The sequence below is a fragment of the Macaca nemestrina genome, chromosome 8, assembly GCF_043159975.1.
Source record: "Macaca nemestrina isolate mMacNem1 chromosome 8, mMacNem.hap1, whole genome shotgun sequence".
NCBI classification, from domain to species: domain Eukaryota; kingdom Metazoa; phylum Chordata; class Mammalia; order Primates; family Cercopithecidae; genus Macaca; species Macaca nemestrina.
This window is the reverse complement of record NC_092132.1, coordinates 114,586,426-114,603,515: the sequence shown is the minus strand read 5'-3', so window position 1 is coordinate 114,603,515 and position 17,090 is coordinate 114,586,426. Positions and strand designations below refer to the sequence as shown.

Genomic DNA, 17,090 nt, shown 5'->3' with positions numbered 1-17,090 from the left:
AATTGAGGCAATAACTAATAGCCTACCAACCAAAAAAAGTCCAGGACCAGACAGATTCACAGCCGAATTCTACCAGAGGTACAAGGAGGAGCTGGTACCATTTCTTCTGAAACTATTCGAATCAATAGAAAAAGAGGGAATCCTCCCTAACTCATTTTAGGAGGCCAACATCATCCTGATACCAACGCCTGGCAGAGACACAACAAAAAAAGAGAATTTTAGACCAATATCCCTAATGAACATCGATGCAAAAATCCTCAATAAAATACTGGCAAACTGGATCCAGCAGCACATCAAAAAGCTTATCCACCATGATCAAGTGGGCTTCATCCCTGGGAAGCAAGGCTGTTTCAACAAATGCAAATCAATAAATGTAATGCAGCATATAAACAGAACCAAAGACAAAAACATCTCAATAGATGCAGAAAAGGCCTTTGACAAAATTCAACAGCCTTTCATGCTAAAAACGCTCAATAAATTCAGTACTGATGGAACGTATCTCAAAATATTGAGAGCTATTTATGACTAACCCACAGCCAATATCATACTGAATGGACAAAAACTGGAAGCATTCCCTTTGAAACGTGGCACAAGACAGGGATGCCCTCTCTCACCACTCCTATTCAACATAGTGTTGGAAGTTCTGCCTAGGGCAATCAGGCAAGAGAAAGAAATCAAGGGTATTCACTTAGGAAAAGAAGAAGACAAATTGTCCCTGTTTGCAGATGACATGATTGTATATTCAGAAAACCCCATTGTCTCAGCCCAGAATCTTCTTAAGCTGATAAGCAACTTCAGTAAAGTCTCAGGATACAAAATTAATGTGCAAAAACCACAAGCATTCTTATACATCAGTAACAGACAAACAGAGAGCCAAATCATGAATGAAATTCCATTCACAATTGCTTCAAAGAGAACAAAATACCCAGGAATCCAACTTACAAGGGATGTAAAGGACGTCTTCAAGGAGAACTACAAACCACTGCTCAGTGAAATAAGAGGACACAAACAAATGGAAGAACATACCATGCTCATGGATAGGAAGAATCAATATCATGAAAATGGCCATAATGACCAAGGTAATTTATAGATTCAATGCCATTCCCATCAAGCTAGCTACCAATGGCTTTTCTTCACAGAATTGGAAAAAACTGCTTTAAAGTTCATATGGAACCAAAAAAGAGTCTGCATTGCCAAGACAATCCTAAGTCAAAAGAACAAAGCTGGAGGCATCACGCTACCTGACTTCAAACTATACTACAAGGCTACAGTAACCAAAACAGCATGGCACTGGTACCAAAACAGAGATATAGACCAATGGAACAGAACAGAGTCCTCAGAAATAATACCACACATCTACAGCCATCTGATCTTTGACAAACCTGAGAGAAACAAGAAATGGGGAAAGGATTCCCTATTTAATAAATGGTGCTGGGAAAATTGGCTAACCATAAGTAGAAAGCTGAAACTGGATCCTTTCCTTACTCCTTATACGAAAATTAATTCAAGATGAATTAGAAACTTAAATGTTAGACCTAAAATAATAAAAAACCCTCGAAGAAAACCTAGGGAATACCATTCAGGACATAGGCATGGGCAAGGATGTCATGTCTAAAACACCAAAAGCAATGGCAACAAAAGCCAAAATTGACCAACGGGATCTAATTAAACTAAAGAGCTTCTGCACAGCAAAAGAAACTACCATCAGAGTGAACAGGCAACCTACAGAATGGGAGAAAATTTTTGCAATCTACTCATCTGACAAAGGGCTAATATCCAGAACCTACAAAGAACTCAAATTTACAAGAAAAAAACAACCCCATCAAAAAGTGGGCAAAGGATATGAACAGACATTACTCAAAAGAAGACATACATACAGCCAACAGATACATGAAAAAATGCTCGTCATCACTGGCCATCAGAGAAATGCAAATCAAAACCACAATGAGATACCATCTCACACCAGTTAGAATGGCAATCATGGATTAAGAAAATGTGGCACATATACACCATGGAATACTATGCAGCCATAAAAAAGGATGAGTTTATATCCTTTGTAGGGACATGGATGCAGCTGGAAACCATCATTCTTAGCAAACTATCACAAGAACAGAAAACTAAACACCATATGTTCTCACTCATAGGTGGGAATTGAACAATGAGATCACTTGGACTCCGGACGGGGAACATCACACACCGGGGCCTATCATGGGGAGGGGGGAGGGGGGAGGGATTGCATTGGGAGTTATACCTGATGTAAATGATGAGTTGATGGGTGCTGACGAGTTGAGGGGTGCAGCACAGCAACATGGCACAAGTATACATATGTAAAAAACCTGCACGTTATGCACATGTACCCTAGAACTTAAAGTATAATAATAATAATAATAATAATAATAAAAAGAATGACAATCACTAAAAAGTCAGGAAACAACAAGTGCTGGAGAGGATGGGGAGAAATAGGAACACTTTTACACTGTTGGTGGGATTGTAAACTGGTTCAACCATTGTGGAAAACAGTATGACGATTCCTCAAGGATCTAGAACTAGAAATGCCATATGACCCAGCCATCCCATTACTGGGTATACCCAAAGGATTATAAATCATGCTGCTATAAAGACATATGCACACGTATGTTTATTGTGGCACTATTCACAATAGCAAAGACCAAATGTCCATCAGTGACAGACTGGATTAAGAAAATATGGCACATATACACCATGGAATACTATGCAGCCAAAAAAAGGGATGAGTTTGTGTCCTTTGTAGGGACATGGATGCAGCTGGAAACCATCATTCTCAGCAAACTATCGCAAGAACAGAAAACCAAACAGTGCATGTTCTCACTCATAGGTGGGAATTGATCAATGAGATCACTTGGACTCTGGAAGGGGAACATCACACACCGGGGCCTGTTATGGGGAGGGGGGAGGCGGGAGGGATGGCATTGGTAGTTATACCTGATGTAAATGATGAGTTGATGGGTGCTGACGAGTTGATGGGTGCAGCACACCAACATGGTACAATTATGCATGTGTAACAAACCTGCACATTGTGCACATGTACCCTAGAACTTAAAGTATAATAATAATAAAAAAAGAATCGATTGGATTTTTACATGGAAAATGGCATACGATGTCTCAGTTTTCAAACATATTTTCTAAGGATCCCCTGGTATTGGAATGAATAATTTTTTTAAAAGAAACAAGCAAATGCACAAAAAAGCAAGTATGTGTGTGATATATTATGAAAGAAAACCAAATTATAAATATTGAACAGTATGTAAGTGACAAAAGTTACTAAAAATGTAAAAACTAAGGAGATGGGCAAGATATTGAACTGAATATAACCAACGAGGTGTCTCTGAAATATATAAAACAAAATACATGGACTATGCACATATCCATAGTCCACAAAGCTTTAATATACCTCTTTCAGGCTATCAAACAACTAATCAATTACCAGATAATGTATAACAACGTCACTAAAAAGCATATTCTAATAGCAAAGGAACTTTATAATGAATAAAAGAATATACATAATTTTCAAAATTCCATGGGTTATTTTAAAAATCAGTCATGCATTAGATCATGCTGAAAATAATTATAGATACCAAAAAATCTGAAAATAAACATGTCTTCCCACAACATAATAAATGTGGATATTAACTTAAAACATGTTGTCCCTGAAAATTCATCTGCAAAGAAAAAGAAATGCTTTATTTTTAAATACATTTAAACTGGGGGAGGGGTGAAGTCTTGAGTTTTTGCATGTGACTGAAGTTAAGTTGTTATAAGTATACAATAATTTATTTTAACTATAAGATATTTTATGTAAGCCTTATGATAACCACAAAGCAAAAAACTATGGCAGGTGCACAAATGAGAAAGGAATTAAAACATAACACAAAAGAAAATCACCAAATCACAAGAATAAACAACAAGAGAAGAAGAAAAGAACAAAGATCTACAAAACAACCAAAAAACAACTAAAAAAATGGCATTAGTAAATTCTTGTCTATAAATAGTTACTTTGAATATAAATGGATTAGATTTTTGAATCAGACGACACAGAATGGCTGAATGGATTTTTTAAAAAGATTATATGCTGTATCCAGGAGACTAGCTTTAGCTTTAAGGACCCACATAGGCTGAAAGTAAAGGAATAGAAGACTGTATTTCATGCAAATAGTAACCAAAATAGAACAGAGACAGCTATATTAATAACAGATAAAGTAGACTTCAAGTCGCAAACAGTCACGAGAAACAACAAAATACATTGCTTAATGAAAATGGTACAATTCATCAAGAATACATAACAGTTATAAATGCATCCAATACTGAAGTATCTAAGTTTATAAGGTGAATATTAACAGACATTAAAGGAGAAATAGATGGCAATACAATAATGGGAGATGATTTTACTACTCCACTGTCAACAATGGACATATCAACCAGACAGAAAATTAACAGGAAAGTACTGGAAGAGTTACTTTAAAAGAGTAATATGAGTATTCCAGTCCTGAAATTAGGAAAATATAACATAAGCATAAAAAGGTAGTAATTCTAATCAATAATAGCAAATGCAAACATTTATAATCTGTGAAATATTAATGCAATATTGTGCAGAAACAGTTAACCTACCAGCCCTGAAGTTGCCATCTTTAGAAAGACCTGCTTCTAAGGTTGGCCTTCAGTTCAGGTCTGAGAATTTGAAGTTTTAAATGTTCCATAGGTGATAATGTTGGTTTGCTTTCCCAGACTGTGATGTTGAACAATTTAATTTATAGTGGATGCCTGCTTCCTTTTGGGATTCTAGAATTTTGGTTATTGTGATTGATCATTTAAGCACATGATCAGGATGCCTATCTGACCATACTCAGATAAAAATGCTGAGTCTCAAATGGGCTTCCCTAGGCAGAAACGTTACATGCAATATTGCCTTTTTACTAATAGAGAAGGGAACATGCTTATTGTACTTTCTCTTACACTGGGTAGATGAAATTTGTGTAAGGAATTCTCCGGACTTTATCGGATATGTATTTTTCCTTTACTAATCCAGGTGTCTTTACTAATCCAATTCTTGCTGTGCTGTTGTAATAAATCTTACATGTGAATGAAACTGTCTTCTAAGTCCTATAAATGTTTCTGGGTAATCATCACATATGTGTGTGGTGTTGGGAGCCCTGGAAACATTGATGAATTAACATTGGCATAGTTATTTATGTAAAACTAAAGATGTATGTAGGGAGCATTTAGGAATGATAAAGAGGATATTAAAATATGGAGAATATTTAAGATGTCATTAATACATTCTAATGCCTTCATAATATTGGTGATTTTATAGTATAAATTTAAAGTATTAACTCATGAGAGTAGTCAGCAGTGTTACAATTATTAAAATATTAATAAATTACCAAAAATATATAACAAAGGTTTAAAGCATCTATGGACTATTTCTATCCTTGAGGAGTATTCAAGGTTTAAGAATTAACAAATATTTTTTATTGCTTTATCAAGGACAGTTTTGATTTTTTAGAATGCATGATTGTGAATAATACAATGACTATCAGATTTAATTTATACGATGGCCTCAGCAGTTATGTCTACTGTTGCATTTGCATGGTCAGTGCAAATGCCAGCACAATAGAAAAGGCAAAGTCTAAGTTTTATTAAGAAAATTGTTTTCACCTCATAGATCTGCTGAAAATATTTTGAGCCCCCCACCAAAATCTTCCAAATACATTTGGAGAACTTCCCATTTAAACGAACTGATAGACAATAAAGATGCAATATTCAACTCATTACAGTAGTAAAAATGGGAGAGAAATAGTAATAGTATTGCCAAAAATGCAATAAATAATGAAATAAAAAGGAAATTCACATTAGTAAAATTAAAACTATGTAAAATCACAAGTTAATAAACACTTTTAAAATAAATATTTTTAAATACTTCAAAGAACTAAACGATACAACAAAACTGAAAGAAACACAGAGATGTGAATAAAAGCATAGTTTTTTTCCTAGGATGGGAATACTTAACATCAAACTACCTCCAATTAAATCTCTAAAGTCCCCATAAACACCTCCTTAAATTGAACTATTTTTCTACACAAAAGCAGATTCTAAATTTCATCTGGAAATAAAAACTTACCAAATATCCCTTTTAGTAATTTGGAACAATGACCATCTAAAAAATGCTGTGATTAATGAGATATGGTATTGGCAAAAGAGTAAACAATAAAGAAAATGAAAGAAATAGTCCATGTTTTGGTCGTTATTATAATCTACACATAGAATAGTGTCTGGCAAATATCACATGCTCAATAAATACTTATTGATTGAATAAATGTAAGGATAGTGTAATTATCTTGATAGCAATATGTCATTTTTATCACTGACTAAGGAATGACTCCAGTATATTCAGAATACCCCATTAGAAATAGTGTGACTTGGAAGGTTTATTCAAAAGTTTGACTTTTTTTTTCTGTTTTTTTTTTTTTTTTTTTTTTTTTTTTACTTTTCATTGAATGTGATGCTTTTATTTCATTTCATTTTACTTTTTATTATACTTTAAATTCTAGGGTACATTTTTCTTAAAGAAAACTAAGGATGAATGCAAAGGAATTTTTACAAAAGTAGTTGACTTTAGCAAAAACTTGCCTTAAAAAATATCAAAATACACTATAAGGCTGTTTAATTTCACTTGCAGTGTTATTGGGCCATTGGCTGAAGAAAGAAGTATAGATGTTTATACATCTGTTTCTATTTATACATCAATATTTTTATCTGTCACCAGATCTAAGTATGTAAAAGTTGTATAGAGAGATAACATTTATTTCTAGGGTAGAAGTGGTTAATTTCATAAATATTAATTTATAAACTGGATGCATTCCCTGTGAGAAAGGGAGAAGCACCTGTGACATCCGGGATCTGACCTGGTAAAATCAATCAGGCTTTGGTGGCATTAGGAGCTGATTTGGCCCTCATGTATGGGTGTTGGTGTTCTCTTAAAGTTCTTTTGACCTTTGACTCAAAAGGTTAAAATCAGACTAGGAAATTCTATTATTATGATGAATCAAGAAAGAGAAATAAGGCCACTCTTCAGTTATGTCTAAACAGAGAAAACACATGCACCAAAATGACTAAACACTCACCTGTCCTAGCTAATATGAGTAGTTGCTGCAACTGTACCACTTTCAGCTTTAGCATTGGCCCAGTATTTCCTCCTTCTAGATAAGAATTATTAAATTTTCCAGTCACAGAATTAGCCCTTGGTTCCTGACAGCATTCAGTCCAGAGGAAAGTCCAGACTTCTTAAATTCTCCCTGAAAATTACCTAACACAAGCCCAGATCTTATCATTAAACCCTCCTACTGCAGTATTCCATGGTCCCCTTGTGTGTGTTCTTTGCTGCATCAAGCAATAAGCCTAATTTGTAACACTACAGATATGTTCTAGGTAGTCTTTGTTGAAAGGGCAGTGACACCTGTATCTTCATAAATATCCTCCATTTTACACAAATGGAAGCTCTGTTTTGTGTACCCACTCACCTATACAAATGTGGGTGCATGCACCTTATTTGTACCTGTGTTCACATATATAATAACTGCTAATAAATATTTGAACAAATATTCAACAGCATATAAAGCAATACATTTTACAAAAAGTAAAGCTATAAGCCTTAAAATTAGCAATAAAATATAAGATTAAAGTACTAGTATTGTTTTATATTCTTGGCATGGTGGAGGTCTTGATAATCAATAATAAAACCCAATAGTCCTAAAGGAACAAGAATATTACAAATCACTCAAATTGATAGGCACCATTAACAGACCAATTATAGACTGCAAAGAAACATTATAAAAATGTAGAAAAGAGAGGCTGGGCGTGGTGGCTCACGCCTGTAATCCCAGCACTTTGGGAGGCTGAAGAAGGCGGATTACGAGGTCAGGAGATAGAGACCATCCTGGCTAACATGGTGAAACCCCATTTCTACTAAAAAAAAAAAAAAAAAAATTAGCCAGGCGTGGTGGCGGGCACCCGTAGTCCCAGCTGCTTGGGAGGCTGAGGCAGGAGAATGGCATGAACCTGGGAGGCGGAGCTTGCAGTGAACCGAGATCGCAACATTGCACTCCAGCCTGGGCAACAGAGGGAGACTCCGTCTCAAAAAACGAAAGAAAACAACAAAAAAAACCAAATATGTATATATATATATTATATTTATATATATTATATATTTATATTTATATATACATATCTATATAAAACAAGATATCATATAAAATCTGGTTCTGTTATCTAACGGGAAGAGGGAAAGAAAAAAGCCCTGCTATGCAAAATGGTCCAAATATATGATTATTTAATTCATAAATAAAATTGCACAAATGCAAATTTATTCACAAACTCACTGGTAATCAGAGAAGTAATAATGAGAGCTTTGAGTTCATTTTTTCCATTCCTTGTTACAAATTAAAATGATTGGTCATAATTAGTACTGCTAAGTATTGTGGTACAGGGAGAACTTCTTCATTAACTGCTAGTGAAAGAATATATATACACACATATACATTCATACAGCATTATTTAACTTTGGAAGGTTAAACAGTGAATTACACAATGTGATTACCCCTAGGGAATCTGGAGAATGTAATTACAATTTCAACTTTTGCTCTACATTTTATATATTATTTGATTGTATAAGTATACATCTATTTACATGCATACACATGAAAATGTATGAACAAATGGGAATTTCAAAATGAAGAAGAATCCTACCTTCATATTAAAGGACAAGATCTTTGAAGCTAGATCTCTGAGTAAATAAAATTGTTTAATAAAAGAGTTAAGAATATAAAAATATGGCATAAATGCAGTGTTATTTACATACAAATAATATTTGTTTTTTAACATTCTGTAAAGTTATTACCTAATTTATTTATTTATTTTTCTGAGATGGTGTCTCACTCTGTCACCCAGGCTGGAGTGCAGTGGCATGACCTTGGCTCACTGCAACCTCTGCCTCCCAGGTTTAAGTGATTCTCTTGCCTCAGCATCCTGAGTAGCTGGGATTACAGGCATGTACCACCAAGCCTGGCTAATTTTTGTATTTTTAGTGAAGATGGGGTTTCACCATGTTGGCCAGGCTGGTCTTGAACTCCTGAGCTCAAGTGATCTGCCCACCTTGGCTTCTCAAAGTGCTGGTCTTGAACTCCTGAGCTCAAGTGATCTGCCCACCTTGGCTTCTCAAAGTGCTGAGATTACAGGCGTGAGCCACTGCACCCAGCTCCTAATTTGAATAATAATTGACTGCCATTTACTTTTTAAAAATAATAGGTATAGGCATTTTTTTGTTTATTTCTATTATAGTAAAACGTGGTACATAAATAAATACTAGTACATTTTTACTCTACTTATTGCCTCACTCTAACTTTATTTACAATTGGAATCCTTAGTAAACAAATCACCCATGAGACCCTTGAGAAAAGTTGATTCTCTTAAAACCACCTTTTCATTCCCTCAAGGATATATTTTGGTATTGGTAACTTACAAGTTAATTATCAAATATTTTAGCTAATGAATATTGCTGACCAACTGCTATTTTAGATGTTATTTCTGCAGTTCTTATACTTGCATGCACCTGTAGCTATTCTAGAAATAGTAAAATAGGGTCTGGCACGGTTGTTAACTCCTGTAATCCTAGCACTTTGTGAGGCTGAGGCAGAAGGATCGTTTGAACTAAGGAGTTTGAGACCAGCCTGGGCAAGATAGAAACACCTAGTCTTTACGAAAAAAAAAAAAAAAAAAAAAAAAAAAGGAAAAGAAAAAGGAAAAAAAAAAGTCTGGTCATGATTGCTTGCACTTCTGGTCCCAGCTACTCAGGAGGCTGAGGTGGGAGAATCACTTGGGTCTCACTGGTTGAGGCTGGAGTGAGTCATGATCACACCACTGCATTCCAGCCTAGGGGACAGAGTGAAATCCTGTCTCAAAAAAAGAAAAAAAAAAAAAAAAAAAAGAAGAAGAAGAAGAAGAAGAAGAAGAAGAAAAGAAATGGTAAACTAATACAGCTTCATTGGAATTATACAATTACATTGTATAATTACAAGTTTGTACAGAACAGAATATTAAATTGAAATTGAGATTAAGAAACAAGAGCTCTTAAGTGGTTGAACTGTAATAATGTTTCTTCCTCTAAAATTTTAGGAATGTCAATTTAAGAAGTGCTGTGATTATAACACATGTAAACTGAAGGGCTCAGTAAAATGTGGTTCTGGACCATGTTGTACATCAAAGTGTGAGGTAAGTTACCAACATTCATTAAAAGTTGAATTGTGGTATGAGAAGTCTGTATTAACTGAATCAATGTGCAATTAATAAAAATAATATATAAGGAATTTAGTGAAATAAAATGTAGAGTACATGAACAAACACAAGCTTAAAGGAAAATTGCTATAAAATACAAAAGTCATCTCAGACAGGTACCGTTACAGTGACTATATGCATGGGCTCCACATACTGAATCGCTTAATACATGCAAACATGAATTAGGCACGTTAGCATGATGCTTTTGAGATTTATTCATGTTGTGGTGTCTATTAGCAAATAATTCCTTTTTGTTGCTGAATAGTATTGCAAATGTTGTAAAGATATGCCACAGTTTGTTATTTTTATTTTTGTCTTTATTCCCTAAACAATACCGTATAACTGTTTACATAGCATTTATATTGTATTAGGTAATATAAGTAATATAGAGATAATAAAAATATATGAGAAAATGTGTATCGGTTATATGCAAATATTACAAGATATTATATAAAGGACTTGAGTGCCCATGGATGTCATATCCCTGAGGGTTCCTGGAACCAAATGCCCATGGATTCTGAGTGATGACTCTATTCTTCAGGGTTAAAATCACAAAGTTTACCAACTTGTAAATTATCAGATAAAAGGGAGAAAAAACACACATTACTACATCCAAAAAGTTATTAACTCTCAAATAAATTATAAAGTCAAATAAATGATAAATGATTATGGAAAAAATTGTAGCATGAATAGCAGACAAAATATGCGTCATATAGAATGTGTAAAGAACTCTCACTTATTGATAACTGAAATGCAAATCATATACATACAATTGAAACGAACAGTATTTATTGATATTGGAAAGGTTACATAACTATATATTGTACAAGAGTTAGTAAATATGGGCTAAATATTTATGCAGTAATATAGTATTATGTCCAAGACACACATTTGGATAAGAAAACAAGTTCCTTAATAGCAAGATATTTTATTATTCCAGTTCTGGTAAATCACCTCTATGTAAATATTCTATGTATTCTTTTTGTTGAATTTAGCTATTAATGTGTAATTTAATATACTAAAATTCTGTTAGTGAATATTCCCAAGTGTCAGAAGAAACATATTTAAGCTTATAACTAGCATCATAATCAAGGGTAGGCAATGTCATTACTCCCCTCTCACATTTCCCTGTGCCTCTTTATACTCAATCCATGACTCCACCCTCAGCCCCTGGTAACCATTGATCTGTTTTCTGGAGCTGTAATTTTGCTTTTGCAAAAATATCACATAAATTGAATCATACAATATGTGCAAATGTGAATTAGGCATCTTAGCATAATGTATTTGAGATTCATTCATGTTCTTATGTTTATTAGCAGATCATTCCTTTATAGTGACTGCACACTAGTAGTATTGCAAGGATTGTAAGGATATACCACAGTTCATTAATCCATTCCCCAGTTGAGGGATACTTTGGCTGTTTTTCATTTTTGGTGATGAAAATATGGCTACTTTAAATAATATTCATAAGCATATTTGTGTATGAACATAGTGTTTCATTTCACTTAGCTAGATACCTAGGAGAGGGATTGCTGGATCATATGGTAAACATGGCACTTGACAGGAAATTGAAAAACAGTCTTTCAAAGCAACTGTACTGTCTTGAGTTCCCACCAGACACTTATGAGACTTACAGTTGCTTTGTAAACTGAATGTAAACACTAAAATTATAAAATATATGGTTTTATGCTATCTTTGCTACTGATTTGTTGTTTGTACCTTTTAAAAATCATTTAAATCATGGATCCATACAAATTATTGATTCCAAATTACTGATTAACCATTGCTTTACAAATCATTAATTAATCAGGCTAATTTCTTATTTCATTTAATGTGTAGTGAATAATTCTTATAATAGAACATGATCATATACTATAAAAACAAAATACATTTTTACTATTTTTGCTGAATAGTCTTTTATCTTTTAGAGTAAATAAAAGAAAACGGAAATTAAATGAATTAACATCATTTGTTTCATTTCTGAGCTCCATTTTCTTTTGCAGATTTGTGTTTACTATCATATTTCTTGTACCTAAAGACCTCCCTTTACTATTTCTTGTCATTTATGTCCTCTGAAAATAAATTATCCCAGTTATTTTTTTGTTTGAGACAGGGTCTGGCTCTGCTGCCCAGATTGGAATGCAGTGGCACTATCTCTGCTAGCTGCAACCTCCACCTCCTGGGCTGAAGCCATCCTCCCACCTCAGCCTCCCAAGTAGCTAGGACTACAGGCACACACCACCATGCCCAGCTAATTTTTGTATTTTTTGTAGAGATGCGGTATTCCACCATGTTTCCCAGGCTGTTCTTGAACTCCTGAGCTCAAGCAATCTATCCACCTAGGCCCTCCAAAGTGCTGCGATTACAGACATTAGCCACCATGCCTGGCTCCTTGGTTTTTTTTTGTCTAGGAAAGTCTTTATATCTCATTCGTTTTTGAAATATATAGTTACAGAGTATGGAATTCTAAGTTGAAAAAGTTGTTAAATTTCATCACTTTTAAGTTGCCACTTCTTTTATTTATTATGCATCTTTGTTTCATTATTAAGTATTGTATTAGTTCGTTTTCATGCTGCTGATAAAGACATACCTGAGACTGGGCAATTTACAAAAGAAAGGGGTTTAAAGAACTCACAGTTCCTCATGGCTGGCAAGGCCTCACAATCGTGGTGGAAGGTGAAAGGCACATCTCACATGGCGGCAGACAAGAGAAGAGAGCTTGTGCAGGGAAACTGCTTTTTATAAAACCATCAGATCTTGTGAGACCTATTCACTATCAGGAGAATAGCATGGGAAAGACCTGCACCCATGATTCAGTTATCTCCCACTGGGTCCCTCCTATCACATGTGGGAATTATGGGAGCTACAATTCAAGATTAGATTTGGGTGGGGACACAACCAAACCATATAAGTGTTAATTTCATCAAACTGGATTGTATTTTGTGTATGTGTTTGTGTGTGTGTGTGTATGTGCATGTGTGTGACATCAACATATATAGCAGGACACCATTTCAATATGGTGAACTTCACTATGGATGGCAGCCTATTAGGTCAGGTCACTGCAAAATTTTGACAATAACTGTACACCTCACCTAAGTGATGCAAGGAGGACTTTATGCTCTCAGATAATAATAAATATATAAAAATGAGGCCGGGTGTGGTGGCTCAAGCCTGTGCACCGTGGCTGATGCCTGTAATCCCAGCACTTTGGGAGGCCAAGGTGGGTGGATTACCTGAGGTCAGGAGTTTGAGACCAGCCTGACTAACATGGTGAAACCCTGTCTCTCCTAAAAATACAAAAATTAGCCAGGCATGGTGGCATATACCTATAATCCTAGCTCCTCAGGAGACTGAGGCAGGAGAATTGCTTGAACCTGGAGGATAGAGGTTGCAGTGAAATGAGATCATGCCCCTTCACTCCAGCCTGAGCAAAAAAGCAAAACTCCATCTCAAAAAAAAAGATACTGATGTGATGTGATGTGATGATAGCTATCATATGTGCATGCCGTTTACTATGTATTGTTCTAAGAACTTTTTCCATTACTCCTGTTCAATACCCATAAGAACTCTATGAGAATTTGTCTTTTATTCCAAGCTTACAAAAGTAGAACAGAAAGATTGTATTTCTTACCCGTACAAATAAGCTAGTAAGAGTCAGAGACAGGGACTGAAACCAGGGAGCCTGGCTCCTGAGTTTCTCCGAGAACCAAAAGGTAGAGACGGTGTTCCTATAGTTCCAAGGAACAGGTATGTTTGATCTGTGTAGTTGTTTTCTAATGCTGTTTGAGTCAGCTTGTTTCAAAATGTAGAGCACAAAGGAGGTAAGCAACTGCAAACTCACTGTCAAAAGGGATTCTTTCATGTCTTTCAGCCAGTTTTCTCTGGGGTTCACAATGAATACTGTATTTGATTTTTTTTTTTTTTTTTTTTGGCAAACTCATGGACTTGGGAACTCTGGTGTTCCCTCAAATATCAATAATTAGAAACATGTGCTAAATCTTTTCACTAAGCAATTGAAAAAAAATGATTTACAGAACATAATTTTATTTTTCCTTTTCCTCCCAGTTGTCAATAGTGGGCACTCCATGTAGAAAGAGTGTTGATCCAGAGTGTGATTTTACAGAGTACTGCAATGGAACATCTAGTGATTGTGTTCCTGACACTTATGCATTGAATGGCCATTTGTGCAAGTTGGGAACTGCCTATTGCTATAATGGACAATGTCAAACTACTGATAACCAGTGTGCCAAGATATTTGGAAAAGGTATTGCTCTTTCTTTCATATTTATTTTGCCTTAAATTTGCATCTCTCTGTAGAATACATTATATACCACACAACTCTAGAAATGGAAGAACCTGAACCACAAGATTTATAAAAATTAAGTTTTAGTTAATGAAGGCTAGTTTTTAAAAAGTGTCTGAGGTTTTCCAAGAAAAGACCATACATTATTTTTATTGTGGTTTGATTTTTGTTTTTGATGATTAGCTATCTGGGCAAAAATCCATATTTGCAGCTCATCATTTATATAAAGATTAAAATCAGTAGATTCTAAAATTTATATAATTTTCTATTACTCCCCACATTAATGATCTAATTTTAATGGCATGAAACTTACAAAGCTCAGAATGAATTTCATTTAAAAATAATCATATTTCCTAATTGAGGAATAATTGCTAAGATAATGGTAGTCTTAGCCACCTGATCAAAATTCATTTTTATATTTTGTTTTTCAAACAGCTTTGAGAGTAATTCTAATATACTTGTGCATATATATTTGCTTTCCTGGTGAGCAATTATTCATAATATCCAAATATAATTTTGTAGTTTTAGAGGAATTAAAATAATGTAAACAGATCAAAATTACCCAATGAAATGCATATAAATATAATTATTTTCTAGTTGAGTAAAGTTGGTTTATTTGCCTAGTGGTAAACTGAGGAATATAATTTGTACCAAATGACATTTTGTATGGTCCATCTTGTCTTCCTTCCTCAAGGACCTTCCTTGAGGTCCTTCCTCAAATTTATTATTTGAGTAATAAATTTCAGTTTAGGAGGCTTAACCAAAATTCAACAAAAGCTGCAGAACTATGATTTCTTAAATCACAAGTCCATGCTATTTTCTGTGTGCTGTGTTTCTAGGATGCTACTTTTTATATGTGTGTATGTTTTGTTTTTTTAATACTTATTTCTATTTGAATAGTATTACTTGTTATTTTTAACAGGGTTTAAAATACCTCTTAAAAGTAAAATTAAATAATACTTTCTGTAAGATTCATTAAGGAGAGTCTACAATATATTCTTCTTTTTTTTAATAATTAAAAAAAAGCCTTCAACCTAGAATTCATTTACTTAACACAAGACATCTTTTTGAGTTCTAATTGCAACAGGATGTTTGAGAAAATGTTGTGTATTCCTATAATATATGTTCTAAGATCTCCACAAAACTAACATGAATGCATCAAAACTTTCATCTTCTGATGCAGTGTTTTGTTCATCCATTAATTCATTCATTTCCCATTTTCTCCTTGATTCATTTACTTAGCTTTTTACTTGCAGGCATTTTTCTTCTGTTACCAAAAACCATAGGTGGTATTTTATATGGGACATGTTAACTAACAAGTAGTTACATTAATTTTGCATTCTTTTATTAAGTAAATTTAAACTTTTAAAGAAATGTTGAAATATAAGTAGATTTGTTATTCAAAATTATACACTGAGTGTCTATATGCAAAGAGCCTACAATATTCAACCGGATGGACATTGTCACATGATTATTATACTCATGGAGCTTATAACCAAGATAAGAGGACAGTAAAACAAAAGAAATATAAAACCTATAGCCATGTTGTTTGCATTTGAAACAATAAAAATAGAATGCTAAAAGAAAATCAAGGTAGTGAATAGGGAAAATACCACCATCTGTCATCAAGTAGTCTTCAACTATCAGCTCTTTCAGAATTTTTCTCAACTGCAAAGAGACACTTTGCCCAAAGGCACACACTTCTCAAGCCAGCACACATGCAACAATTACGTGAGGTGGGGGTTTTATAAAAAAGGTCTGCCTATTTTGGCCCAATCAAACACACCCTGGCAGGTTATTTATATACCAAACAGCTACCTACTGGTTTGTTCAAGACCTTGTTGGGTTTGCATCTCAGTTTGACTTCTCCTCTGCTTCATCCAGCTTCCTTCCACTTCCGAATATTCTGATCTTTAATAAATAGCCTTTACAGTATACCTCATTTAGATGTCAGCTCCTAGAGGCCCCAACTACTAATTGGTAATGACAGTGGAATAAGTAAATATAGCCTAAAAGATGAGTTTTCAAATCCAAATCACTCTCTGCCAGGCTATCAACGAGCACCTCATCACTGGCGGAAGTTCAGAATACACTCTCTCAGCAGATTGGGATAGTATACTTGTGAGAGAGAATACATTAGCTGGTACAATTGAAATTAATGGGGCAAATAGTAATTCTAAGAGTAATGGCATTAAATGGCTATTGCCAAATACCATTGAACTTAGGAAAATGTAACAAAAGGGCATGCATTTGAAAGCAAAGTGTGAGTCTAGAGGGCCTCTGCTAACTTATAAAGAGCCCTCATCGTTTAAAAAAAGAGGTTAGAGGGAGATGAGGAAGACTTAATTGAGAAGTTAAACTCTATATAAGTTTGAATTCCTTATCAGGTATATTTTTCAGGATTAGGGTTCTAATTGGGAGAAGA

The 17,090-nt window shown here is 34.4% G+C and overlaps 1 protein-coding gene across 6 annotated transcripts in view; it reads left to right on the top strand.

Annotated features, from left to right (window-relative positions):
* Window positions 1-17,090, top strand: part of LOC105476552 (disintegrin and metalloproteinase domain-containing protein 18) — a 152,073-nt gene that overhangs the window by 71,952 nt on the left and 63,031 nt on the right. For all 6 annotated transcript variants that reach the window (XM_071068348.1, XM_011732576.2, XM_071068351.1 and 3 more), the window contains 2 exons: window positions 10,204-10,299; window positions 14,428-14,626. In XM_071068348.1, the coding sequence (XP_070924449.1) occupies window positions 10,204-10,299; window positions 14,428-14,626 (295 nt within the window). The remainder of the gene's footprint in view (window positions 1-10,203; window positions 10,300-14,427; window positions 14,627-17,090) is intronic.